This window comes from Hyperolius riggenbachi, chromosome 10 (genome assembly GCF_040937935.1).
Source record: "Hyperolius riggenbachi isolate aHypRig1 chromosome 10, aHypRig1.pri, whole genome shotgun sequence".
NCBI classification, from domain to species: Eukaryota; Metazoa; Chordata; class Amphibia; order Anura; family Hyperoliidae; genus Hyperolius; species Hyperolius riggenbachi.
The window spans coordinates 282,413,011-282,440,627 of record NC_090655.1 but is presented as its reverse complement, the minus strand read 5'-3'; the positions used below and the strand labels follow the sequence as shown (position 1 = coordinate 282,440,627).

The 27,617-nt window shown below is 46.5% G+C and overlaps 2 protein-coding genes across 2 annotated transcripts in view; one reads left to right on the top strand and one right to left on the bottom strand.

The window, feature by feature from the left end:
• LOC137537252 (uncharacterized) overlaps positions 1-27,617 on the bottom strand; it is a 1,269,057-nt gene that overhangs the window by 551,452 nt on the left and 689,988 nt on the right. The window lies entirely within an intron of this gene.
• The window catches only part of LOC137535882 (uncharacterized), a 192,438-nt gene that overhangs the window by 58,313 nt on the left and 106,508 nt on the right, over positions 1-27,617 (top strand). The window contains 5 exon segments of the mRNA XM_068257760.1: positions 1,008-1,142; positions 1,228-1,351; positions 1,606-1,703; positions 1,815-2,403; positions 6,607-7,674. Coding sequence (XP_068113861.1) covers positions 1,008-1,142; positions 1,228-1,351; positions 1,606-1,703; positions 1,815-2,403; positions 6,607-7,674 — 2,014 coding nt within the window.

The following is a 27,617-nucleotide window of genomic DNA, read 5'->3' as shown; positions in this document are numbered from 1 at the left end:
CATTGGTTTATAGCTAGCTGTCACAGTGTGCTCCAGTCCTCTGCTCCCATTAGCCTCAGTCTCTGCCTCTCCTCATATCCTCATCCATCTACCACTACCAGCACTGCTGTAACATCACAGGAATGGTAACAGTGGGAGGGGGATGTGAGGAGAGAAGGCCAGCTGGAGAGGAGGCAGAGGGAGGACAGGACTGCAGCACGCTGTGAGTATAGTGCACAGGTAGCTATAAACCAGCTTATTATGCTTTCCTGCAATACTCTGCATGGCCCCACCACCCACAAGTGACAGCAATGGGGAGTGCTGGGAGAGGGGGATCCTGTATCACGTACGATTTCCTGCCGGGAGACTTGGGCGCAGGATACAGCCGGTATGGCTTATCCTGCTGCTGCTGCACAAGTTCCCAGCGACGTTAATTACTTTTCCCCCTCCAGGTCCACATGGATGGTGGGGAATGAAATAATTTGGCTTCCAGCAATTGCTGGAGGCTGAATTATAGTGTTTTATAAGTAACTTCAGCTTTGTCTTCTGATGGCGCTGAAGTTACTCGCTGTGTAATAATTCCTATTATGGTCTATGGTGGCGCCGGCACCGCCCAAGTCTACTGCGCTGGATCGCCAGTGTTCGCCTGTATCTGTAGTTTCACCACTGACAACTGTATAACCTATATCATCCTCCCATTATTATCTATCCAAAGGCAGCAACATCCCGTACAGATCACATGACCACATCACTGAGGATGGAGGAGGACCAGAGTCACCTGACTGACAGGATATTCAACCTCACCCTGGAGATCATCTGTCTGCTGACTGGAGAGGTGAGGAGGATTCTGGGAGGTCACATGACATCACTCTTATCACTATGAATAAAGCACACTTGACCAAAGTGGTGAGGAGGATTCTGGGAGATCATATGACAGCACTCATCTCTAATAATAAAACACACCTGACTGGAGAGGTGAGGAGGATTCTGGGAGGTTATGTGACATTAATGTTGGTCTTTCTATACAGAGATTTCCTCCAGTGAAGTCTGGTGATCATGTGACCATCACAGTGCCCCCACCTCACTCCCTGATATCTAACGGACACAGCAAGAAGATGATTCTGGATGTCATCAGGAAGATGATAGAGCTGCTGATGGGAAAGGTGAGCAGTGCTGGGAATTATGGGACATTGTTCAGTTACAGTAAGGGGTGTATCACGGCGGTGACTGTATAATTATGTTTGTTAGGTTCCTATGAAATTCCAGGATGTCGCCCTCTATTTCTCCATGGAGGAAGAGCAGTGTATAGAAGGACACAAGGACCCCTACAAGGACGCCATGATGGAGAATCAGCCGCCCCTCACATCACCGGGTAAGAGGAGACTTTCATTTCTTCTAAATGAGAGCACAGTATGGAGGGTCCCCTAGATCCCCCATCATCTGATAAACACATACAGACAATGTATTCAGTCAGTATGTGTGTTTCCTACAGATGTATACCATAACCAAAACCCACCAGAGAGATGTACAGGTCCTCTTTATTCCCGGGATTGTCCACCTAGATCCCCCATCATCTGATAATCACATAGAGACAATTTATTCAGTCAGTGTGTGTGTTTCCTACAGATGTATCCAGTAACAGCACCCCAACAGAGAGATGTACAGGTCCTCTTTATTCCCAGGATTGTCCACAAGAAGTTCCCACTACCCCCCACCATTATCAGGTAGGTTGGATGAGGGTCATCAGTGTCTCTATACTGTATGACATTGTTTCCTTCTGTGAATGCCGTTATCTGTGTTCACATTTTACATTTTCTCTCATTCTGAGCACTTAGTGTGGAGAACTGATACATGGAAGTGCTGTGGTTAAAGAGGAAGAAGAAGAGACGTATGTGAGGAGTGATCAGCAGTCTATGGAGGAGGGTGACATGATGAGGGCAAGTAAAGAGGAAGAAGAGACGTATGTGAGGAGTGATCAGCATTTTATGGAGGAGGGTGGCATGATGAGGACAAGTAAAGAGGAAGAAGAAGAGACATATGTGTGGAGTGATCAGCAGTCTATGGAGGGTTGTGACATGATGAGGACATATAAAGAGGAAGAAGAAAAGACGTATGTGAGGTGTGATCAGCACTCTATGGAGGAGGGTAACATGATGAGGATGATTAAAGAGGAAGAAGAGGAGACGTATGTGAGGAGTGATCAGCAGTCTATGGAGGAGGGTGACATGATGAGGATAATTAAAGAGGAAGAAGAAGAGACGTATGTGAGGAGTGATCAGCGGTCTATGGAGGAGGGTGATATGATGGGGACAAGTAAAGAGGAAGAAGAAGAGACGTATGTGAGGAGTGATCAGCCGTCTATGGAGGAGGGTGATATGATGGGGACACCTGTAGAGGACCCTCTTACAGAGAGGAAAACAACAAGTGAGTAAACAATATTAAATATCTTTTTTTTTAGTTATTATGACTGTGTCACTGCTCACAGACTGGCCATATTAGAGGTTATACTAAATACTCATGTTAGGTTTTTGTAATCTAAAACCTTGATTTTGTTTTGTACTGTACAGTCACATAAGACACTTAGTGGTTGATTCATAAAGCATTAGCACATTCAGTAATGCAAAAAAACAGCTCACTTTACCGAGCACTTAGGAAAATGTTGATTCATAAAGGCTGTTACCGCATGAAAAGCTGAAATTACCGAGCAGTGAGGAATATTACTGACTTATGCAGTAAATGCCTCAGCAAATGTCAGTAAATGCCACTAAATTTCAATACATAAAAGATAGATCATGTGGATAGATCATCACCTCTGGTGTGGTGATTGGTGAAATGAGAGCGGAGAGTGTGCGATACTGTGGGAAGCCAGCATGACTCAGACAAGCAGAGAGGGATAAGCTATGACTGACAGGAGCAGAAACCAATAGAAACAGCCCCTGTCTCCTGCAAGTCGGGATGAGGCATTTTGATAGGACCCAAAGTCTCTTCCGGCAGGTCTTAGCTTTTCTACCCCCAGGCAGTGAGCAGAGGGAACGGAACAAAATAAGTTTCCCCTGTCTCCTTTCAGCAGTTTAACCTCCTTCAGTTCCTGTTTGAGGATGCAGAGTAACTGGTAGGGAAATCATATAAGCAGGGCATGTGTAAAGTCTCCTGGGAGTTCTAAGCTGTGGCAAATAAATAAAATGTTAAGAGACTAATAGATTCAGAGTGGGCAGAGGCAGTATAACAAACAGTATAGCAAAACATGTACATCTAAAGGGATGTCAGGATGCCTCTTACTATTGTAACGCTGTCCCTGCACAGAGTTTTTTCTATTGAATCCAGTAGATTACTGAACTTCTACCACACTTGTGAACATTTTTATGAATTAGCACACAAAAGTCTAAAATACAGAATGTGGTTATTTACAGAGCACTTTACATTTAAAGGCACTGTGCTCTATGAATTGAGGACTTCGTGTTATTTTTTCTGTAATAAGCTAATAATGGTCACTTTACATTAATTTACACAGAATAGTCACAGTAGGGGTGACTTAGTGTTACCGGCCTGTAATAAGCTGATAATGGTCACTGTACATTACTGTACACAGATTGGTCACAGTAGGGGTGACTTAGTGTTACTGGCCTGTAATAAGCTGATAATGGTCACTGTACATTACTGTACACAGATTGGTCACAGTAGTGGTGACTTAGTGTTACTGGCCTGTAATAAGCTGATAATGGTCACTGTACATTACTGTACACAGATTGGTCACAGTAGGGGGTGACTTAGTGTTCCCAGCCTGTAATAAGCTGATAATGGTCACTGTACATTACTGTACACAGATTGGTCACAGTAGGGGTGACTTAGTGTTACCGGCCTGTAATAATCTGATAATGGCCACTGTACATTACTGTACACAGATTGGTCACAGTAGGGGTGACTTAGTGTTACCAGCCTGTAATAAGCTGATAATGGTCACTGTACATTACTGTACACAGATTGGTCACAGTAGGGGTGACTTAGTGTTACCGGCCTGTAATAAGCTGATAATGGTCACTGTACATTACTGTACACAGATTGGTCACAGTAGGGGTGACTTAGTGTTACCGGCCTGTAATAAGCTGATAATGGTCACTGTACATTACTGTACACAGATTGGTCACAGTAGGGGTGACTTAGTGTTACCGGCCTGTAATAAGCTGATAATGGTCACTGTACATTACTGTACACAGATTGGTCACAGTAGGGGTGACTTAGTGTTACCGGCCTGTAATAAGCTGATAATGGTCACTGTACATTACTGTACACAGATTGGTCACAGTAGGGGTGACTTAGTGTTACCGGCCTGTAATAAGCTGATAATGGTCACTGTACATTACTGTACACAGATGGGTCACAGTAGGGGTGACTTAGTGTTACCGGCCTGTAATAAGCTGATAATGGTCACTGTACATTACTGTACACAGATTGGTCACAGTAGGGGTGACTTAGTGTTACTGGCCTGTAATAAGCTGATAATTGTCGCTGTACACAGATTAGTCACAGTATGGAGTGACTTAGTGTTACTGGCCTGTAATAAGCTGATAATGGTTACTGTATATTACTGTACACAGATTGGTCACAGTAGGGGTGACTTAGTGTTACCGGCCTGTAATAAGCTGATGGTCACTGTACATTACTGTACACAGATTGGTCACAGTAGGGGTGACTTAGTGTTACCGGCCTGTAATAAGCTGATAATGGTCACTGTACATTACTGTACACAGATGGGTCACAGTAGGGGTGACTTAGTGTTACTGGCCTGTAATAAGCTGATAATTGTCGCTGTACACAGATTAGTCACAGTATGGAGTGACTTAGTGTTACCGGCCTGTAATAAGCTGATAATGGTTACTGTACATTACTGTACACAGATTGGTCACAGTAGGGGTGACTTAGTGTTACCAGCCTGCAATAAGCTGATAATGGTGACTGTACATTACTGTACACAGATTGGTCACAGTAGGGGTGACTTAGTGTTACTGGCCTGTAATAAGCTGATAACGGGCACTGTACATTACTGTACACAGATTGGTCACAATAGGGGTGACTTAGTGTTACTGGCCTGTAATAAGCTGATAATGGTGATTGTACATTACTGTACACGGACTGGTCACAGTAGGGGTGACTTAGTATTACCGGCCTGTAATAAGCTGATAATGGTCACTGTACATTACTGTACACAGATTGGTCACAGTATGGGTGACTTAGTGTTACTGGCCTGTAATAAGCTGATAATGGTCACTGTACATTACTGTACACAGATTGGTCACAGTAGTGGTGACTTAGTGTTACCGGCCTGTAATAAGCTGATAATGGTCACTGTACATTACTGTACACAGATTGGTCACAGTAGGGGTGACTTAGTGTTACTGGCCTGTAATAAGCTGATAATGGTCACTGTACATTACTGTACACAGATTGGTCACAGTAGGGGTGACTTAGTGTTACTGGCCAGTAATAAGCTGATAGTGGTCACTGTACATTACTGTACACAGATTGGTCACAGTAGTGGTGACTTAGTGTTACTGGCCTGTAATAAGCTGATAACGGGCACTGTACATTACTGTACACAGATTGGTCACAGTAGGGGTGACTTAGTGTTACCGGCCTGCAATAAGCTGATAATGGTGATTGTACATTACTGTACACGGACTGGTCACAGTAGGGGTGACTTAGTATTACCGGCCTGTAATAAGCTGATAATGGTCACTGTACATTACTGTACACAGATTGGTCACAGTTGGGGGTGACAAAGTGCTACTGGCCAAACAAGAGAGAGATGAAGGGACATATGAGTGACACGAGGAAACAATGGTAATAAGAATGTGTAAGTGACACCACATTGTATTGCAAACAAAGAACAAGTTGGCCCTTTAAGAACCGCACCACAACTAAATAGGTCAAATCAAAAATAGCCTTTATTAGTATAATGTTATGACAGGATTAAAAACGTATTAAAAATAAGAACACCTGGATGGCAAAGGCTCAATGAATCCAATACTATTATGCTCCATATAGAATATATCTCGTACAGTATGACAGGTAATACATCCAAAGGGACAAACACAACTCCTGCCCTGGGGCGCAAGGTAAAGATGAATGAGGGGCAGTGCTAGAGGTAGGAGAGTTTCTGCAGGACAAGGGACCGTGCACACTAAGGAGGTGGAAAAGAAAGTGCCAATAGAGGAGTAGCGGACCGGACACTGCCGGAAGAGGAGAATCGCCCAAAGCAGAGAGGAAAAGAATGGCAGCGCAGTGATATAATCAGGGAGGTAGAACCGCCAAACAATTGTGTAAGTGCGCGCTTACCGGTAAGGAGATGAGAGAGGAGCGCGAGCCACCAGTGTGATCACCAAGGTGCTGACTGCTTTCCATGTATGGCCAATGCTGGAGCTGTAGGGAGGGTCAGTGACATGCAAATATCTCTGACTTGTATGCTAATTATATGCAACGTTATGCAGCTGCTGCATTTGGCTTGTTTCTAATCTGCATAAACTTTGCACCAACTTGGAATTATGAGCAGCTCACTGACCATCCCTAATGATAATTGTTCCTCCCCTCAGAATTCTCTAACAGGAAGTGATGATGTTTCTCTATTTGCAGGGCGGAGTCCCGGCATCAGGAACCTCTCAGAGACTCATCTCTCTGTATCCACAGACTGTACAACGGATGATGATGACACTGGCCAAGAGTCTCCTGCAGATATCCTGGTGACCCCAAATATTCCTCCAGACTCCCCTCACCTGTCTAACCCTGAGGGGCCTCATATCCAGCACAGCTCTCCCCCTGCTGGAGGGCCTTATTCCTGTTCCACATGTGGGAAATGTTTTGTGCACAAATCAAAACTTATCATACATGAGAGATCTCACACTAGTTGGAAGCCCTATTCATGTGCTGAGTGTGGGAAATGTTTTCATAAGAAATCAGAGCTTATCATTCATGAGAGATCTCACACTGGTGAGAAGCCCTATTCATGTGCTGAGTGTGGAAAATGTTTTACTAAAAAATCAAGTCTTGTCAGACATGAGAGTTCTCACACTAGTGAAAAGCCATATTCATGTGCTGAGTGTGGGAAATGTTATGGGGACAAATCAGTGCTTGTGAGACATGAGAGATCTCACACTGGTGAGAAGCCCTATTCATGTGCTGAGTGTGGGAAATGTTTTTGGTATAAATCAGAGCTTGGCATACATGAGAGATCTCACACTGGGGAGAAGCCCTATACATGTGCTGAGTGTGGAAAATGTTTTGTACGTAAAACACAGCTTGTCATACATGAGAGATCTCACACTGGTGAAAAGCCATATTCATGTGCTGAGTGTGGGAAATGTTTTGGGCAAAAATCACATCTTGTCACACATGAGAGATCTCACACTGGTGAAAAGCCATATTCATGTGCTGAGTGTGGGAAATGTTTTACTCTGAAATCAAGTCTTGTCACACATGAGAGATCACACACTGGAGAAAAGCCATATTCATGTGCTGAGTGTGGGAAATGTTTTGGGCAAAAATCACATCTTGTCACACATGAGAGATCTCACACTGGTGAAAAGTCATATTCATGTGCTGAGTGTGGGAAATGTTTTACTCTGAAATCAAGTCTTGTCACACATGAGAGATCTCACACTGGTAAGAAGCACTAATTCATGTGCGGAGTGTGGGAAATGTTTTGTATGTAAATCCCATCTTGGCAGACATGAGAGATCTCACACAATGTGTTTATAAGTGCTCTTTTCTAATCTTTCATTTATGCTAGATGCACATGGCAGCATATTGCATAGAATCCTGCGGACTCTCTCATGCTGCTCAGTACATTGCTGTGTAAAGTCCCTGAGCTGAGGTGACATGATGAGATAAACACTGGTACATGTAGTACATAAAATGTAGGTGAATTTTCACGGTTCACAGATAGACCCAGGAAGCATCTCTATGCGGGATTCTGGCACAAGCTAGTGCAGCGTGTGATAATATTCCCAGGTCATATTACACATTATGCACAAATAATGCAGATATACCCCAATGCCTCAGCGCTGCACCTCAGATGTAAATTAGGAGATGATTGGATACAGGTGTTTGGGCTGGAGGTGAGATACAGGAATTCTGGGGTGGAGAGGGGGGCAGGTTATTGTTATGTGTTACAATCACTGCTATAGACACCCCAATGCCTCAGTGCTGCACCCCACATGTAAATTAGGAGATGATTGGATACAGGTGTTTGGGCTGGAGGTGAGATACTGGAATTCTGGGGTGGAGCGGGGGACAGGTTATTGTTATATGTGTTACAGTCACTGCTATAGACACCCCAATGCCTCAGTGCTGCACCCCACATGTAAATTAGGAGATGATTGGATACAGGTGTTTGGGCTGGAGGAAGAGATACAGGAATTCTGGGGTGGAGAGGGGGGCAGGTTATTGTTATGTGTTACAATCACTGCTATAGACACCCCAATGCCTCAGTGCTGCACCCCAAATGTACATTAGGAGATGATTGGATACAGGTGTTTGGGCTGGAGGTGAGATACTGGAATTCTGGGGTGGAGCGGGGGACAGGTTATTGTTATATGTGTTACAGTCACTGCTATAGACAAATGTGGGAAGCTGTTGCTGGAAACGATTCTGTGTTATGTAACAAAATAAATCCTATTGGAATGGAAATCTGATGCGTCTCCAAGTGTCTCTCCTGTGATTACAACATACATAAATCAATGTCTGCACTTTTGCTGATATCTGCTGGTGACAGAGCTTTCCTTGAAGCTGATACGGAGGAGGTGGAGCTAATAATATACAAAATACACAACCCCCCGGCATTGATGGCCTAAACGCTGCATTGTACAGACAGCATAAGAAGGTTCTGGTCCCACACTTATTGCTGATGTAGAACTATATGCTGGAATAGGAGGCACTGCCCCATCCATGCAACAGACCGAGTGCCCAAACTGCAACCCAAAGCCCACTTATTTATCACACAGTGACAACACAGCAATTTAAACACTGAGGTCTGAGATTAGAGGAAACCACTCCTACATTAGACAATATCTTGGATGATGCAAGCTTGCCAGATGTCCCTGTATCCACAACCACAAGGTATCAGGGCAATGGTCTGTAGTCCTCAGCGCTCACTGACAATGATCTGCAGCCACCTCCTGCACAATATACTGACTAGTGGTCACCAACACAGTCCTGGGTCCATGAACACATGACCCGGTGCATCAACAAGCCTTAAAGTGACTCTGATGCGATAGGGAGAGAGTGCTAGTGCATGTGCGAGTGTGTGAGAGAGAGCGTGCTAGTGCATGTACAAGTGTGAGAGAAAGAGAGCATGCTAGTGCATGTGCGAGTCTGTCTGAGAGAGAGTGTGCTGCTGCATGTGCGAGTGTGTGAGAGAGAGTGTGCTAGTGCATGTGCGAGTGTGTGGGAGAGAGCGTGCTAGTGCATGTGTGAGAGAGCGTGCTAGTGCATGTGCGAGTGTGTGAGAGAGAGCGTGCTAGTGTATGTGCGAGTGTGTGAGAGAGAGCGTGCTAGTGCATGTAAGAGTATATGAGAGAGAGCGTGATAGTGCATGTGCGAGTGTGTGAGAGAGCATGCTAATGCATGTGCGAGTGTGTGAGAGAGAGCATGCTAGTGCATGTGCGAGTGTGTGAGAAAGAGAGCATGCTAGTGCATGTTATAGAGAGAGAGCGTGCCAGTGGATGTGCGAATGTGTGAGAGAGTTCTAGTGCATGTGCAAGTGTATGAGAGAGCGTGCTAGTGCATGTGCGAGTGTGTGTGAGAGAGAGAGCATGCAAGTGTGTGTGAGAGAGAGAGCATGCTAGTGCATGTGCGAGTCTGTCTGAGAGAGAGTGTGCTGCTGCATGTGCGAGTTTGAGAGAGAGAGCATGCTAGTGCATGTGCGAGTGTGTGTGAGAGCGTGCTAGTGCATGTGCGAGTGTGAGAGAGAGAGTGTGCTGGTGCATGTGCGAGTGTGAGAGAGAGCATGCTAGAGCGCGTGAGAGAGAGAGTGCTAGTGCATGTGCGAGTGTGTGTGAGAGACTGCTAGTGCATGTGAGAGAGAGGATGGTGGGGCATGTGCGGGTGTGTGAGAGAGCGCGTGCTAGTGCATGTATGAGTGTGTGAGAGAGAGCGTGCTAGTGCATCTGCGAGAGCGAGCGTGCTAGTGCATGTGCGAGTGTGTGAGAAAGACCGCTAGTGCATGTGAGAGAGAGGGTGCTAGCGCATGTGCGAGTGTGTGAGAGAGCGTGCTAGTGCATGTGCGAGTGTGTGTGAAATAGAGCGTGCTAGTGCATGTGCGAGTGTGTGAGAGAGAGTGTGCTAGTGCATGTGCGAGTGTGTGAGAGAGAGCATGCTAGTGCATGTGCTAGTGTGTGAGAGAGAGCGTGCTAGTGCATGTGCGAGTGTGTGAGAGAAAGCGTGCTAGTGCATGTGCGAGTGTGTGAGAGAGAGCGTGCTAGTGCATGTGAGAGAGATAGGGTGCTAGCGCATGTGCAAGTGTGTGTGAGAGCGCGTGCTATTGCATGTGCAAGTGTGTGGGAAAGAGCGTGCTAGTGCATGTGCAAGTATGTGGGAGAGAGCATGCTAGTGCATGTGCGAGTGTGTGGGAGAGAGTGTGCTAGTGCATGTGCGAGTGTGTGTGAGAGCGTGCTAGTGCATGTGCGACTGTGTGTGAGAGAGTGCTAGTGCATGTGCGAGTGTGTGAGAGAGAACGTGCTAGTGCATGTGTGAGAGAGACTGCTAGTGCATGTGAGTGCGAGAGTGGGTGCTAGCGCATGTGCGAGTGTGTGTGAGAGTGTGCTAGTGCATGTGTTAGTGTGTGAGAGAGAGCGTGCCAGTGCATGTGCGACTGTGTGTGAAAGAGTGTGCTAGTGCATGTGATAGAGAGCGTGCTAGTGCATGTGTGAGAGAGAGAGGGTGCTAACGCATGTGCGAGTGTGTGAGAGAGCGTGCTAGTGCATGTGTTAGTGTGAGAGAGAGAACATGCTAGTGCATGTGGGAGTGTGAGAGAGAGCGTGCTAGTGTATGTGAGAGAGAGAGAGAGAGAGAGTGTGTGTGAGAGAGAGAGCGCGCGTGCTAGTGTATGTGCAAGTGTATGAGAGAGAGCGTGCTAGTGTGTGTGTGAGTGTGTGGGATAGAGCATGCTAGTGCATGTACAAGTGTGAGAGAGAGCGTGCTAGTGCATGTGCGAGTGTGAGAGAGAGTGTGCTAGTGCTTGTGCAAGTGTAAGAGAGAGCGTGCTAGTGCATGTGCCAGTGCATGTGCGAGTGTGTGGGAGAGATCATGCTAGTGCATGTGCGAGTGTGAGAGAGAGAGAGTGCTAGTGCATGTGGGAGTGTGTGGGAGAGAGCGTGCTAGTGCATGTGTGAGTGTGAGAGAAGAGCGATCATGCTAGTGCATGTGGGGGTGTGTGGGAGAGAGCGTGCTAGTGCATGTGGGGGTGTGTGGGATAGAGCGTGCTAGTGCATGTGGGGGTGTGTGGGAGAGAGCGTGCTAGTGCATGTGCGAGTGTGTGGGAGAGAGCGTGCTAGTGCATGTGCGAGTGTGTGGGAGAGAGCATGCTAGTGCATGTGGGGGTGTGTGGGATAGAGCGTGCTAGTGCATGTGGGAGTGTGTGGGAGAGAGCGTGCTAGTGCATGTGCGAGTGTGTGGGAGAGAGCGTGCTAGTGCATGTGGGGGTGTGTGGGATAGAGCGTGCTAGTGCATGTGGGAGTGTGTGGGATAGAGCGTGCTAGTGCATGTGGGAGTGGGTGGGATAGAGCATGCTAGTGCATGTGCAGTAAGGAGCAGGCACTGTTTTGGAGCTGTCAGGCTCCCAAATACATCTGAAGCCTAAAGTAGAAGCAGAGAGGAGTCTCTGACCCATTGGTTGGAGACTGCTAACAGGGGAGCCAGCGGTGGAACCAGGGCACCGGGAGAGGAACAGGAAGTCTCTATAGGACCCAGAACCTTCACTCTCCTTAGGTAAGTATATGTTGTTGTTTTTTTTTTAAATCACTTCAAACTCCCAGTAAAACACAATGCACATAAAGTGCTGAGTGCAAATGAGTGCAGATCACAGGAGAAAACTTGCCCCCTTCTCCAATTCCTGACCAGGTTTCGGCCGTATGTTGTCATCAGGGGATATTTTAACCAGTTCAGGACCACAGGCTTAGCTTACACCCCACTAGTGACCAGGCTATATTTTAGTGCTCTGCAGCTGCACAGGCACACTACGTAGCACACAAATTAATCCCCCCTCTCCTTTTCTGCCCACCAACAGAAATCCCTGTTGGTGGGCAGAGCAGTGATCTCTCTGAAAACTGTTGCCTTGTTTGTTTATTTTTTTTATTTGGGTGTTTGTTTTTTAATTTCTCTATTTTCCTTTTTTTTGTTTGTTTTCTCCCCTCCCTCCCTCCTTCCCTGCCAGCCAATCAGAGTGATCCTTTCTTCTAGCCATCAGCCTATCAGAGGAGATCACGATCAGAGCCTCTCCAGGGGACAGCTGAGTGACACGGCTGTCCCCAGTACAGCGCTGCAGTAGATCGCAGCGCTGTACAATGTAAATAAGTCTCCTAGCGGCAACCGCACAGCTCCGTCACTCAAGCAGGGATACGCGCGCAATCCCCTGTAACACCCCGCCCCAGGACTGGACGCCGTTCTGCGTTAGGCGGGTCTGGGGCTGCCACCTTCCCGACGCTTATGGGTGTTAGACAGTCGGGAAGGGATAAATGCACACTCTACACCCCCCCCAGGGCTCCCCCAGGTAACAGTGTTTCCCCAGGTCTCCCCCAGGTAACAGTGTTTCCCCAGGGCTCTCCCAGGTAACCGTGTTTCCCCAGGTCTCCCCCAGGTAACAGTGTTTCCCCAGATCTCCCCAGGTAACAGTGTTTCCCCAGATCTCCCCAGGTAATAGTGTTCCCCCAGGTAATAGTGTTTCCCCAGGTCTCCCCCAGGTAACAGTGTTTCCCCAGGGCTCTCCCAGGTAACCGTGTTTCCCCAGGTCTCCCCCAGGTAACAGTGTTTCCCCAGATCTCCCCAGGTAACAGTGTTTCCCCAGATCTCCCCAGGTAATAGTGTTCCCCCAGGTAATAGTGTTTCCCCAGGGCTCCCCCAGGTAACAGTGTTTCCCCAGGGCTCCCCCAGGTAACAGTGTTTCCCCAGGTCTCCCCCAGGTAACAGTGTTTCCCCAGGTCTCCCCCAGGTAACAGTGTTTCCCCAGGTCTCCCCCAGGTAACAGTGTTTCCCCAGGTCTCCCCCAGGTAACAGTGTTTCCCCAGGGCTCCCCCAGGTAATAGTGTTTCCCCAGGTCTCCCCCAGGTAACAGTGTTTCCCCAGGGCCCCTGCAGAGTACTTGGGGCAGCGGAGCAAACTCCCCTGTCTGGCCAGCCTGCTCCCCCCAGTCTGTGTCCTTCTCTCTCCATCTCTCTGGTGCCTGTTCTCTGTGACCTGGCAGCATGTTATGTGAGAATGTACATGCTAACAAAACCAAATAGGGCAAGCACCACCAACCAAACCCCAAGTATATGGGTGGTGAAGGAGTGTGCAGGAAGGAACCATAAGCAAGACCACACAGTATACCAAAGAAGTTCCCTAGAAAAACCGCACCTCTCCAAACTAATCTGCAGTACTAAATCATCTTTATTAACACAAAGGTATAAAACACTTAAAAACAGATCAAGGGGATGACCGTCATAATGATCAAACAGTAAATAACATAAAGTACACATATAAAAAGTAGGGTATAAATATCCACAACAACCTGAGTCAGTACAAATAAATCCACTCAGTATAGTCATATAATACATACATGGATCAAAAATGATGAGGTAGAGAAGGGAACAAAGTCCCCAAGTGTGCAACCAGCAGAAATAAAGTGCATAGGCGTGCATAGCTGATCAAACGTAAATAGTGTAGTAAAGTGACATTGTAGGAGGAAAAAGATCCCAAGGAACTGGTCCCCAAATGGGGACAACAGTAAAGTGCAACGTGATAATATAGACGATGGGCAAAGAAGGTGAGAAATGTTGTAGAGTAGTGAGTAGCTGAAAGCCAGTCAGAGGGAAAGAGCTCAGGAGGTGAATGAAGAAACGTAGAGAAGATTGTAGTGAGAAGCTGGGAGCTTACCAGAGGGGGGAGGAGACTCAGGAAGAATGTGGGCGGTACCCCTATAACAGCTGGCCGTCGCGATTCGCTGCCTAAACTTAGCGGCTTCTTCCGGGCATGTTTAGCTGAGAAAGGCGCTGGGCTTCTAAAGAACAAGCGACACCCATGCTAGCCTAGAAATAAAAATACATATATAAGAAGATAAATACTACTTCTACTTACATACCAGATGTATTGTGCTATCCATGTATTGATTCCTGTGAATTTTATGAAGGAAAAGCAGAAAATCTTATTCTAGGCAGTGGCCATCTTGCCAAGCTAGTGCTGACATCATATCCTCCCTGACTCTTGTTTTCCCCCTCCCTTCTCTTGCTCATTGTGTATTCATTAGCTGCCCTCCTCCCAGAGTCTTCAGGCACTCCCACTGAGGTGTATACTAACAACTGCACTGTCTTTTTTTATTTACACATCCAATCACTGAGTCATCTCAGCCATGTTTGTAAACGCAAGTAACCAGAGGGTGTTTCTGATAAGCAGCTAGGCTGGGAAATAAATGGAAGAGGAGGAATATATTATAGATAAAAATAACTCCCAGCATTCAACTCTTTGGCACAGTTTGGCACTAGGGCCAGTGCTCCTAAAGTATATGATAACTCCAAACCATAACAGCAGAAAAAGTTTTTCAAGTTTTGAATGCAGGATTAGCATCTTTATCACTTAATACACTCAGACCAGTTGCTGTTGAAATCTGATTTTTATGGTGACAATACCGCTTTAAACTAATCGGAGGACCTGGGTGGGCGGGTAAAATGGGCGTGGCAAACCTAATTTGTATGCATGGCCATGCATAACGAGGATGTGTCTGCAGTGCTGAAAGCACCGCATCACTTCCTCTCCCTGGGGTAGGGGGCCTCCTGGGAAATGTAGTGCCAGGTGAATAACGGAAGGAAAATAGAGATGAAGTAGACGGGCATAAGACTACCCAGAGATAAGAACAGTAATATAATTAACCACACTAGATAAACAATAAACATTAAATCACAAAATGATGACGATAGTGGAAAGCACCAGCTATTTCCACCACGTATATATGAAAGTAAATGGAAATGCAAGCAAATGTCGCCATGTACAGGCCAACAAAAATATTGGCACATACAGACAATTGTATGAGGATAAACACTATGCTGAATAACGGTATAAAAACGTATCAATGCATATTAATCACAATTTATTTAAAATAAACAGATCCAGAATAATCTTGAACAGTTCAGTGAAGCATTATAGATGTCTCAGGAGGAAGTCTGGAGAATTCCACAGTAGATAACCATCCCACAGCAAATGCATCAATACAGGACCAGCAGAGCAATGACCATTACAACTGGAGGAAAAATACAGGAAAAAAACAACAATTATTAAGATCTTTTAAGACAACCACAGAAGGAGAGGATGGAGAGACCGAGGTAGCCCATCCATGGAGGAAAGACCAGATTGCTGAAAACAGCCTAGTGCAATAAATGGGAAGTACTATAAATCACCACAATATACTGCCAAATACACACAAAGAGACAGAACAATATAATAACATGAATATATATTAGAAGGAGGTGAAGACTACTCACCTAATCCACACCTCAAAGGTCATACATAATAGACAGGAGAAATCTGCCAAGCATAGACACCGCGTGTGGTGATAGGACAATCATCATATGGAGGGAAGGGGCCACTCACCATGGGCCCTACCCAACCAACACACGGGATTAGTGTAAGAAACCTAGAAATGGAAAATCTGCATTTAGACCTACCGGGGATCTTGATCCCAATTCATGGATCCACTTTGTTTCGTGTCTCAGGAGTGAAGGTTCTATGCTGCTACCCCTGGAAGAAAGAAAGAGACGTTTTAGTCCACACACAGTCCAACCAGCTGTACTGCCCCCATGCCGTTGCAAGGTGTGATCCGCCACCGGGGTAAGTGATTTACCCTCTATAAAGTCTCTTTCTGCCAGACATTTGGTGGAAAGATGCTTCTGTATTCTAGTTTTGTGCTTGTTCTTAGTTTGACCAACGTGAAACAAGTTACATGGACATCTTAGTAAGTAAACCACAGCCTCAGTCTGGCAGTTTATATATTCCTCAATTTGATGGATCTTTTGTGTCTTCGGGCTGGTCACATTTCTGGTGGGTACCATGAGTGGACCAATATTACAGCGACCACAGGGAAAGCGCCCATTAACCCCACGTCCTCTTGTATGTGGTCTTTGGAAATGGCTTCTACACAGTTTGTCTCTTAATGTGGGTGCTTTCTTAGCCGTTCCCCTAACATACACATAATCTGGCAGCTGTTCCCCTAACATACACATAATCTGGCAGCTGTTCCCCAAACATACACATAATCTGGCAGCTGTTCCCCTAACATACACATAATCTGGCAGCTGTTCCCCAAAATACACATAATCTGGCAGCAGCCGTTCCCCTAACATACACGTAATCTGGCAGCAGCCATTCCCCTAACATACACATAATCTGGCAGCAGCCGTTCCCCTAACATACACATAATCTGGCAGCTGTTCCCCTAACATACACATAATCTGGCAGCTGTTCCCCTAACATACACATAATCTGGCAGCTGTTCCCCAAAATACACATAATCTGGCAGCAGCCGTTCCCCTAACATACACGTAATCTGGCAGCAGCCGTTCCCCTAACATACACATAATCTGGCAGCAGCCGTTCCCCTAACATACACATAATCTGGCAGCTGTTCCCCAAAATACATAACAGCGGTTCTACAAAAATGCATTCAGTCTGACAGCAGTTCCACCAAAATAGGTACCCCCAGCATAGGTAGCCAGGTCTATAGGTGTCCCCAGTATAAGTAGCCATGAGTATCGTAGTCCCCAGTATATGTAGCCAGAGGTATAGTTGCCCAGTATATGTAGTCAGGTGTATATGTGCCCAGTATATGTAGCCAGAGGTATATGTGCCCAGTATATGTAGCCAGGGGTATATGTGTCCAGTATATGTAACCAGGGGTATATGTGCCCAGTATATGTAGCCAGGGGTATATGTGCCCAGCATATGTAGTCAGGGGTATATGTACCCAGTATATGTAGTCAGGGGTATATGTGCACAGTATATGTAGCTAGGGATATATGTGCCCAGTATATGTAGCCGGGGGAATATGTGCCCAGTATATGTAGCCAGGGGTATATGTGCCCAGTATATGTAGCCAGGAGTATATGTGCCCAGTATATGTAGCCGGGGGTATATGTGCCCAGTATATGTCGCCAGGGGTATATGTGCCCAGTATATGTAGCCGGGGGTATATGTGGCCGGGGGTATATGTGCCCAGTATATGTAGCCGGGGGTATATGTGCCCAGTATATGTAGTCAGGGATATATGTGCCCAGTATATGTAGTCAGGGGTATATGTGCCCAGTATGTGTAGCCAAGGGTATATGTGCCCAGAATATGTAGTCAGGGGTATATGTGCCCAGTATATGTAGTCAGGGGTATATGTGCCCACCCAGTATATGTAGCCAGGGGTATATGGGCCCAGTATATGTAGTCAGGGGTATATGTGCCCAGTATATGTAGCCAGGGGTATATGTGCCCAGTATATGTAGTCAGGGGTATATATGCCCAGTATATGTAGTCAGGGTATATGTGCCCACCCAGTATATGTAGCCAGGGATATATGTACCCAGTATATGTAGCCAGGGGTATATGTGCCCAGTATATGTAACCAGAGGTATATGGGCCCAGTATATGTAGTCAGGGGTATATGGGCCCAGTATATGTAGTCAGGGGTATATGTGCCCAGTATATGTAGTCAGGGGTATATGTGCCCAGTATATGTAGCCAGGGATATATGTGTCCAGTATATGTAACCAGGGATATATGTGCCCAGTATATGTAGCCAAGGGTATATGTGCCCAGTATATGTAGCCAGGGGTATATGTGCCCAGTATATGTAGTCAGGGGTATATGTCCCAGTATATAAAGCCAGGGGTATATGTGCCCAGTATATGTAGTCAGGGGTATATGTGCCCAGTATATGTAGTCAGGGATGTATGTGCCCAGTATGTAGCCAGTGATATATGTGCCCAGTATGTAGCCAGTGATATATGTGCCCAGTATATGTAGCCAGGGGAATATGTACCCAGTGTATGTAGCCAGGGGTATATGTGCCCAGTATATGTAGCCAGGGGTATATGTGCCCAGTATATGTAACCAGAGGTATATGGGCACAGTATATGTAGCCAGGGGTATATGGGCCCAGTATATGTAGACAGGGATATATGGGCCCAGTATATGTAGTCAGGGGTATATGTGCCAGTATATGAAGCCAGAGGTATATGTCCCAGTATACGTAGCCAGGATATATGTGCCCAGTATATGTAGCCAGGGGTATATGTCCCAGTATAAGTAGCCAGGGGTATATGTCCCAGTATATGAAGCCAGGGGTATATGTCCCAGTATATGTAGCCAGGGGTATATGTGCCCAGTATATGTAGCCAGGGGTATGTGTGCCCAGTATATGTAGCCGGGGGTATATGTGCCCAGTATATGTAGTCGGGGGTATATGTGCCCAGTATATGTAGTCGGGGGTATATGTGCCCAGTATATGTAGTCGGGGATATATGTGCCCAGTATATGTAGTCAGGGGTATATGTGCCCAGTATATGTAGTCAGGGTATATGTGCCCAGTATATGTAGTCAGGGGTATATGTGCCCACCCAGTATATGTAGCCAGGGATATATGTGCCCAGTATATGTAGCCAGGGGTATATGGGCCCAGTATATGTAGTCAGGGGTATATGTGCCCAGTATATGTAGCCAGGGGTATATGTGCCCAGTATATGTAGTCAGGGGTATATGTGCCCAGTATATGTAATCAGGGTATATGTGCCCACCCAGTATATGTAGCCAGAGATATATGTACCCAGTATACTGTATATGTAGCCAGAGGTATATGTGCCCAGTATTTGTAACCAGATGTATATGGGCCCAGTATATGTAGTCAGGGGTATATGGGCCCAGTATATGTAGTCAGGGGTATATGTGCCCAGTATATGTAGCCAGGGGTATATGTGCCCAGTAAATGTAGTCAGGGGTATATGTGCCCAGTATATGTAGCCAGGGGTATATGTGCCCAGTATATGCAGTCAGGGGTATATGTGCCCAGTATATGTAGGCAGTGAAATGTACCCAGTATATGTAGCCAGGGGTATATGTGCCCAGTATATGTAGCCAGGGGTATATGTGCCCAGTATATGTAACCAGAGGTATATGGGCCCAGTATATGTAGCCAGGGGTATATGTGCCCAGTATATGTAGTCAGGGGTATATGTCCCCAGTATATGTAGTCATGGGTATATGTGCCCAGTATATGTAGCCAGGGGTATATGTGCCCAGTATATGTAGCCAGGGGTATATGTGCCCAGTATATGTAGTCAGGGGTATATGTGCCCAGTATGTGTAGCCAAGGGTATATGTGCCCAGAATATGTAGTCAGGGGTATATGTGCCCAGTATATGTAGTCAGGGGTATATGTGCCCACCCAGTATATGTAGCCAGGGGTATATGGGCCCAGTATATGTAGTCAGGGGTATATGTGCCCAGTATATGTAGCCAGGGGTATATGTGCCCAGTATATGTAGTCAGGGGTATATATGCCCAGTATATGTAGTCAGGGTATATGTGCCCACCCAGTATATGTAGCCAGGGATATATGTACCCAGTAAGGTAGCCAGGGGTATATGTGCCCAGTATATGTAACCAGAGGTATATGGGCCCAGTATATGTAGTCAGGGGTATATGGGCCCAGTATATGTAGTCAGGGGTATATGTGCCCAGTATATGTAGTCAGGGGTATATGTGCCCAGTATATGTAGCCAGGGATATATGTGCCCAGTATATGTAGCCAGGGATATATGTGCCCAGTATATGTAGCCAAGGGTATATGTGCCCAGTATATGTAGCCAGGGGTATATGTGCCCAGTATATGTAGTCAGGGGTATATGTCCCAGTATATGAAGCCAGGGGTATATGTGCCCAGTATATGTAGTCAGGGGTATATGTGCCCAGTATATGTAGCCAGGAGTATATGTGCCCAGTATATGTAGTCAGGGATGTATGTGCCCAGTATGTAGCCAGTGATATATGTGCCCAGTATATGTAGCCAGGGGTATATGTACCCAGTGTATGTAGCCAGGGGTATATGTGCCCAGTATATGTAGCCAGGGGTATATGTGCCCAGTATATGTAACCAGAGGTATATGGGCACAGTATATGTAGCCAGGGGTATATGGGCCCAGTATATGTAGACAGGGGTATATGGGCCCAGTATATATAGTCAGGGGTATATGTGCCAGTATATGAAGCCAGAGGTATATGTCCCAGTATACGTAGCCAGGATATATGTGCCCAGTATATGTAGCCAGGGGTATATGTCCCAGTATAAGTAGCCAGGGGTATATGTCCCAGTATATGAAGCCAGGGGTATATGTCCCAGTATATGTAGCCAGGGGTATATGTGCCCAGTATATGTAGCCAGGGGTATGTGTGCCCAGTATATGTAGCCGGGGGTATATGTGCCCAGTATATGTAGTCGGGGGTATATGTGCCCAGTATATGTAGTCGGGGTATATGTGCCCAGTATATGTAGTCAGGGATATATGTGCCCAGTATATGTAGTCAGGGGTATATGTGCCCAGTATATGTAGTCAGGGGTATATGTGCCCACCCAGTATATGTAGCCAGGGATATATGTGCCCAGTATATGTAGCCAGGGGTATATGGGCCCAGTATATGTAGTCAGGGGTATATGGGCCCAGTATATGTAGTCAGGGGTATATGTGCCCAGTATATGTAGCCAGGGGTATATGTGCCCAGTATATGTAGTCAGGGGTATATGTGCCCAGTATATGTAATCAGGGTATATGTGCCCACCCAGTATATGTAGCCAGAGATATATGTACCCAGTATATGTAGTCAGGGGTATATGGGCCCAGTATATGTAGTCAGGGGTATATGTGCCCAGTATATGTAGCCAGGGGTATATGTGCCCAGTAAATGTAGTCAGGGGTATATGTGCCCAGTATATGTAGCCAGGGATATATGTGCCCAGTATATGTAACCAAGGGTATATGTGCCCAGTATATGTAGCCAGGGGTATATGTGCCCAGTATATGCAGTCAGGGGTATATGTGCCCAGTATATGTAGCCAGTGAAATATGTGCCCAGTATATGTAGCCAGGGGTTTATGTACCCAGTATATGTAGCCAGGGGTATATGTGCCCAGTATATGTAACCAGAGGTATATGGGCCCAGTATATGTAGCCAGGGGTATATGTGCCCAGTATATGTAGTCAGGGGTATATGTCCCCAGTATATGTAGTCAGGGGTATATGTGCCCAGTATATGTAGCCAGGGGTATATGTGCCTAGTATATGTAGTCAGGGGTATATGTGCCCAGTATATGTAATCAGGGTATATGTGCCCACCCAGTATATGTAGCCAGAGATATATGTACCCAGTATATGTAGCCAGGGGTATATGTGCCCAGTATATGTAACCAGATGTATATGGGCCCTGTATATGTAGTCAGGGGTATATGGGCCCAGTATATGTAGCCAGGGGTATATGTGCCCAGTAAATGTAGTCAGGGGTATATGTGCCCAGTATTTGTAGCCAGGGATATATGTGCCCAGTATATGTAACCAACGGTATATGTGCCCAGTATATGTAGCCAGGGGGAAATGTGCCCAGTATATGCAGTCAGGGGTATATGTGCCCAGTATATGTAGCCAGTGATATATGTGCCCAGTATATGTAGCCAGGGGTATATGTGCCCAGTATATGTAGCCAGGGGTATATGTGCCCAGTATATGTAGCCAGGGGTATATGTGCCCAGTATATGTAACCAGAGGTATATGGGCCCAGTATATGTAGTCAGGGGTATATGGGCCCAGTATATGTAGTCAGGGGTATATGGGCCCAGTATATGTAGTCAGGGGTATATGTGCCCAGTATATGAAGTCAGGGGTATATGTCCCAGTATAAGTAGCCAGGGGTATATGTCCCAGTATATGTAGTCAGGGGTATATGGGCCCAGTATATGTAGTCAGGGGTATATGGGCCCAGTATATGTAGTCAGGGGTATATGTCCCAGTATAAGTAGCCAGGAGTATATGTCCCAGTATATGAAGCCAGGGGTATATATGTCCCATGATATGTAGTCAGGGGTATATATGTGCCAGTATATGTCCCAGTATATGTTGCCAGGGGTATATGTGCCCAGTATATGTAGTCAGGGGTATATATGTCCCAGTATATGTAGTGAGGGGTATATATGTGCCAGTATATGTAGTCAGGGGTATATGTCCCAGTATATGTAGCCAGGGGTATATGTCCCCAGAATAGGCAGTCAGGTGTCCCCCCAGCAGGAGCGGAGCAGCGCAGTGGAAGGAGAGCTGTTAGCAGCGGTGGGGAAGGGAGGCCATCCCTCCTCGTTCCGGCGCGAGCACTCCACTGCCGCTACTCTGGTCTGGTGCAGACCAGAGCAGCGGCACGCAGATCCGGCGCCGGAACGAGCAAGAGGTAAGTCCTGCCCGCTGCATTTCCTTAATATGTACCTAACTGTGGAACCGGACAGCTGAAATCTCTGAGACAGCTTTCTCTATCCTTCCCCTAAACCATGATAGTGAACAATCTTTGTCTTCAGGTCATTTGAGAGTTGTTTTGAGACCCCCATGTTGCTATTCTTCAGAGAAATTTAAAAGAGGAGGGAAACTTACAATTGATCCCCTTACATACTATTTCTTATAATTGGATTCACCTTTGTATGTAGGTCAGGGGTCACTGAGCTTACCAAGACACTTTGAGTTCCAAAAATTAGTTCTAAAGGTTTTGGAATCAATAAAATGACAACAGTGCCCACATTTATGCACCTGCCTAATTTTATTTAACCTCCTTGCCGGTTATCCCGAGCTCAGCTCGGGGTAACCTGCGCAGGAGGATATCTCAGGCCCCGCTGGGCCGATTTGCATAATTTTTTTTTGTTACAAGCAGCTAGCACTTTGCTAGCTGCTTGTAACTTCCGATCGCCGCCGCTCGCCGCCGATCCGCCGCAATCCGCCGCGCCGAGTCGCTCCCCCCCGCCCCAGAGCCCTGCGCTGCCTGGCCAATCAGTGCCAGGCAGCGTTGAGGGGCGGATCGGGATTCCCTATGACGTCCCGACGTCATCCCGCCCCGTCGCCATGGCGACCGGGGAAGCCCTGCAGGAAATCCCGTTCTCAACGGGATTCCCTGCATACTCTGATCGCCGAAGGCGATCGGAGTGGGTGGGGGGATGCCGCCGCTTAGCGGCTATCATGTAGCGAGCCCTTGGCTCGCTACATGATTTAAAAAAAAAAAATGAAAAAAATGTGCGGCGCTGCCTCCTTGCCGGATTTTTTAGACCGGCAAGATGGTTAAACAATTATTGCACACTTTCTGTAAAACCAATAAACTTCATTTCACTTCTCAAATATCACTGTATGTGTCTCCAATATGATATATTTAACTGACATTTTTTTTATCAACGATTTATACAGGAAAATCATGACGATTGACAATGTTGCCCAAACTTTTGCATCCCACTGTAAATATCTTTCACCCATTCAAAGGAACAGAAATCAGAGCTTCATGCAAAGTTGCAAACCTTCCTCAAGGATCTCCATTTGGCCGGGGATAGGGGACAGGTGGACAGGTTAATGATCTTAGGGGTGCGGTAACAGTCAATATCTCCCTCTACCACCTGCCTGTGGGGTCCCCCCTCTTTTTCCCTGTGTATCCCCCTTTTTCTGATTGCTCAGTTTGTGTGGGCGGGCCTCTCTGTGACCAGCTGCACACTTTGGGGTTGATTCACTAAGTGGCGCTATTACAGCAGGGTGAGATACAGGGCAGCATGGCGATTTATATACAGCACTCGCAAGCTATGTGCGGTAGTGCTGCGTGGCGTGCGTTGCTAAGTTACGGGTGCTCCTTCTACACGCGCTCCTACAAGGTGCCTCGCTCTCCTTCACGTAGCACGAGGTGTGAAGTATTGTGACCGCGATACTTCACTGGCGTGGCCGCTACTACATTAGCGTAGCGTGTGAGCGCTGTATATAAGGCACGATGCTGCCATTTAACTCACGCTGCTGTAGCAACACTAGTAATGAATCAACCCCTTTGTGTTTTCTCCTAAAATAACCTTGTGGTTTGGCCACTAGTGAGGGGGCTGCTGGTTGGCAGTCCTTTTGATGTTTTTGGGGGGTCTAGGTTTCCCCCTTCCCTGTTTGGGGCGGGCCCGCTGGGAATCAAACTCTGATTGGGACTCATCCCTGGTGTCTGTTGCTGTTGATTCCCCCACCTGTCTCAGCCCCTCTATCTCTCCAATTGTGTACTTTCCCCCACTCTGAAATCCTCCGTATCTCTCTGAAAGTTTTGTGGTTTTTTTTTTTTGTATTTCATGCCCTGTTAATGCAAAGACATTTTATTCTGTAATTTATTGTCACATTTCCCAACATTGGGCTGTGTTTTGTGTTTCCAGGTTGCCTGCTGCTCCTCACACAGTTTACTAGACACACGATCCGCTCTCCTTTGTTTCTGATTTCTGAGCTCCATCAGCTCTAAAGCACATTTTGTCTTTAGCCTCCCTGGCGTTATGATTCTTTCTGGATTTCAGGGTGTAAAATTGGTGCAATCTTTTGTATGCCTTTAGATCCTAAAACCTGGAAATAATCATGCTGCAAGGGAGATCTGCAGCAGCCCCAGCACTCACCTCCCTGGGATCCAGCGCTGCAGTTTTCCCTCCGTCCTCCAGGTGGTGCTGTAACCCTGTAGTGAGATTGCCGGCTGCCGTCATGATGACAGATGGCGATCTCACCAGGGGGAAGCAGAGCCTTGGAAGAGAGGAAGTAGAATGGCGGCCGATGTCGGGATCCCACGGGAGTTGAGTAAAAACGCCGCTGTGCACATTGCTCTGCATAGACCTCCCGAGTTCAGCTCGGGGTTACTGCTCCTGGCTTGTTTTTTCCACCCCGAGCTGAACTCCTGATTACCGCTAAGGAGGTTAAATTTTAAGTTTGAAAGATGTCTTTAATACCCACTTGTGGATCCTGGACGTGAGGCTCCTGTCCAGTAGTAAAAGCTGCTGCCGCAATCGTGTGCGTAATCATTCACATAAAGCTAAGCGGGAAAAGAAGTGTTCTGGATAAACACCCTCAGAGCGTTGTCTTCAGAGGGACCAACAAGTGGAGCTTGTGCTCTGATTTTCTGGGCCAAACCCCCCCCCCCCATTCACTATATGATGGTCATGTCACGGTTCTTTTGCCTACTATATATATTATGGTTACTTCTGATAGAAGAATGTGCATGTTCTTACCATAATGTCAGGAACCAGCCCCATATAAGCAACATGCTACTCTGTATATTATTGTGCTTACCCCCATGTATTGCTATGTTCTGCATGACTGTACAATAATCACCATGCATATCCCCGCAAGCACTTCAGGCTCATTCACACTACAGGTGTTTTTGTGATTATTTTTTTTTTAAGCGCTGTCGATTTTTCAAAATCACCCTGAAAGCGCTTCTGCAATGATTCTCTATGAGAGAGTTGACAGCTGAGTGGTTTGTTTCCAATCTGCTCAGAAAAGTGCTGCATGGACCATTTACGGGGCGGTTTTGCCACAGTGGAAAGGGTATTGGTTGAAAAGGGCGCCTGAGCTGCCTGTATGAAAAGGGCGCCGCCATAGACATCAATGTTATTTCTGGAAATATGGGTTACAAGGTGTAGAAAAGGGCGCCCGAGTTTTGATATGGGCTACACCAGGCGCCTTTTTTGTAGCCGAAGTTTTTATATGGGCTACAAGCACTGGAAGCCGAATTATTTCATTCCCCCACTATCCATGGCGGCATGGAGGGGGAATAGTAATTAGCACATCCCGGAGTTTTTTTGTAGCCGAAGTTTTTATATGGGCTACAAGCACTGGAAGCCGAATTATTACATTCCCCCACTATCCATGGCGGCATGGAGGGGGAATAGTAATTAACACAACCCAGAGGTTTTTTTGTAGCCGAAGTTTTTATATGGGCTACACCAGCCGCCTTTTTTTGTAGCTGAAGTTTATATGGGCTACACCAGGCGCCTTTTTTGTAGCCGAAGTTTATATGGGCTACATCAGGCGCCTTTTTTGTAGCCAAAGTTTATATGGGCTACACCAGGCGCCTTTTTTGTAGCCAAAGTTTATATGGGCTACACCAGGCGCCTTTTTTGTAGCCAAAGTTTATATGGGCTACACCAGGCGCCTTTTTTTGTAGCCGAAGTTTATATGGGCTACACCAGGCGACCTTTTTGTAGCCGAAGTTTATATGGGCTACACCAGGCGCCTTTTTTTGTAGCCGAAATTGGTATATATGGGCTCCACCAGGCGCCCTTTTTTACAGGCGCCCTTTTCATATAAACCCGTGGAAAGTGTAAGGAAATCGCAAAACACTTTTAAAAGCGCTTTGCATAGCAATTTCCCAGCGCTTTTAAGAATAAATACATTATATTTATTCTTTTCCGGTTCAAAAAGTTCACTTCATGACTGACGTCAGGAAGTGAAAAAACAAATCGCTCTGCAAAACCACTTAGAGAAGCGCTTTCATAAATAATGCAGCGCTCAGAAATCACCGGAAATCGCAAAAAAAAAGCATAAAAAAAGGCCAACGCAAACATTAATGCTATCGTAACGCAATGTGAACAAGGCCTTACAGTTTACTGTTAAAGTACACCTGAGGTGATGTGTGACATAATGAGATAGACATGTGTATGTACAGTGCCAAGCACACAAATAACTGTGTTGTGTTCCTTTTTTTCTTTCTCTGTCTGAAAGAGTTAAAGGGGAACTGAAGAGAGAGGTATATGGAGGCTGCCATGTTTATTTCCTTTTAAGCAATACCAGTTGCCTGGCAGCCCTGCTGATCCTCTGCCTCTAATACTATTAGCCACAGCCCCTGAACAAGCATGCAGCAGATCAGGTGTTTCAGACTTTAAAGTCAGATCTGACAAGACTAGCTGCATGCTTGTTTCTGGTGTTAGTCAGATACTACTGCCGAGAAATAGACCAGCAGGGCTGCCAGGCAACTGGTATTGATTAAAAGGAAATAAATATGGCAGCCTCCGTATACCTCACTTCAGTTCCCCTGTAAATATCAACTATGTCAGGGCCCGTTTCCACTATCGCGGAAACGGCCGCGATTTCGGAGAGTTTCCCCGCAGGCGAATCGCGCGGGGAAACTCTCCCATAGGGGTGCATTGCGCCGCGGCCAAATCGCTTGCGTGAGCGATTCGGCCGGTGCTGCCGTCAGAATTCACTGCGGCGGCTGAGAATCCCATAGCCGTGCATGGCACGGCTGATGGGATTCGCCTGCGATCCCGCCCACCCGCTCAGTGCCGGCGTGCGTCTGTGAGACGCACGCCGCACAAGTGGAAACGGGCCCTAAGTGGCCGACTCAGACAGGAAGTGACT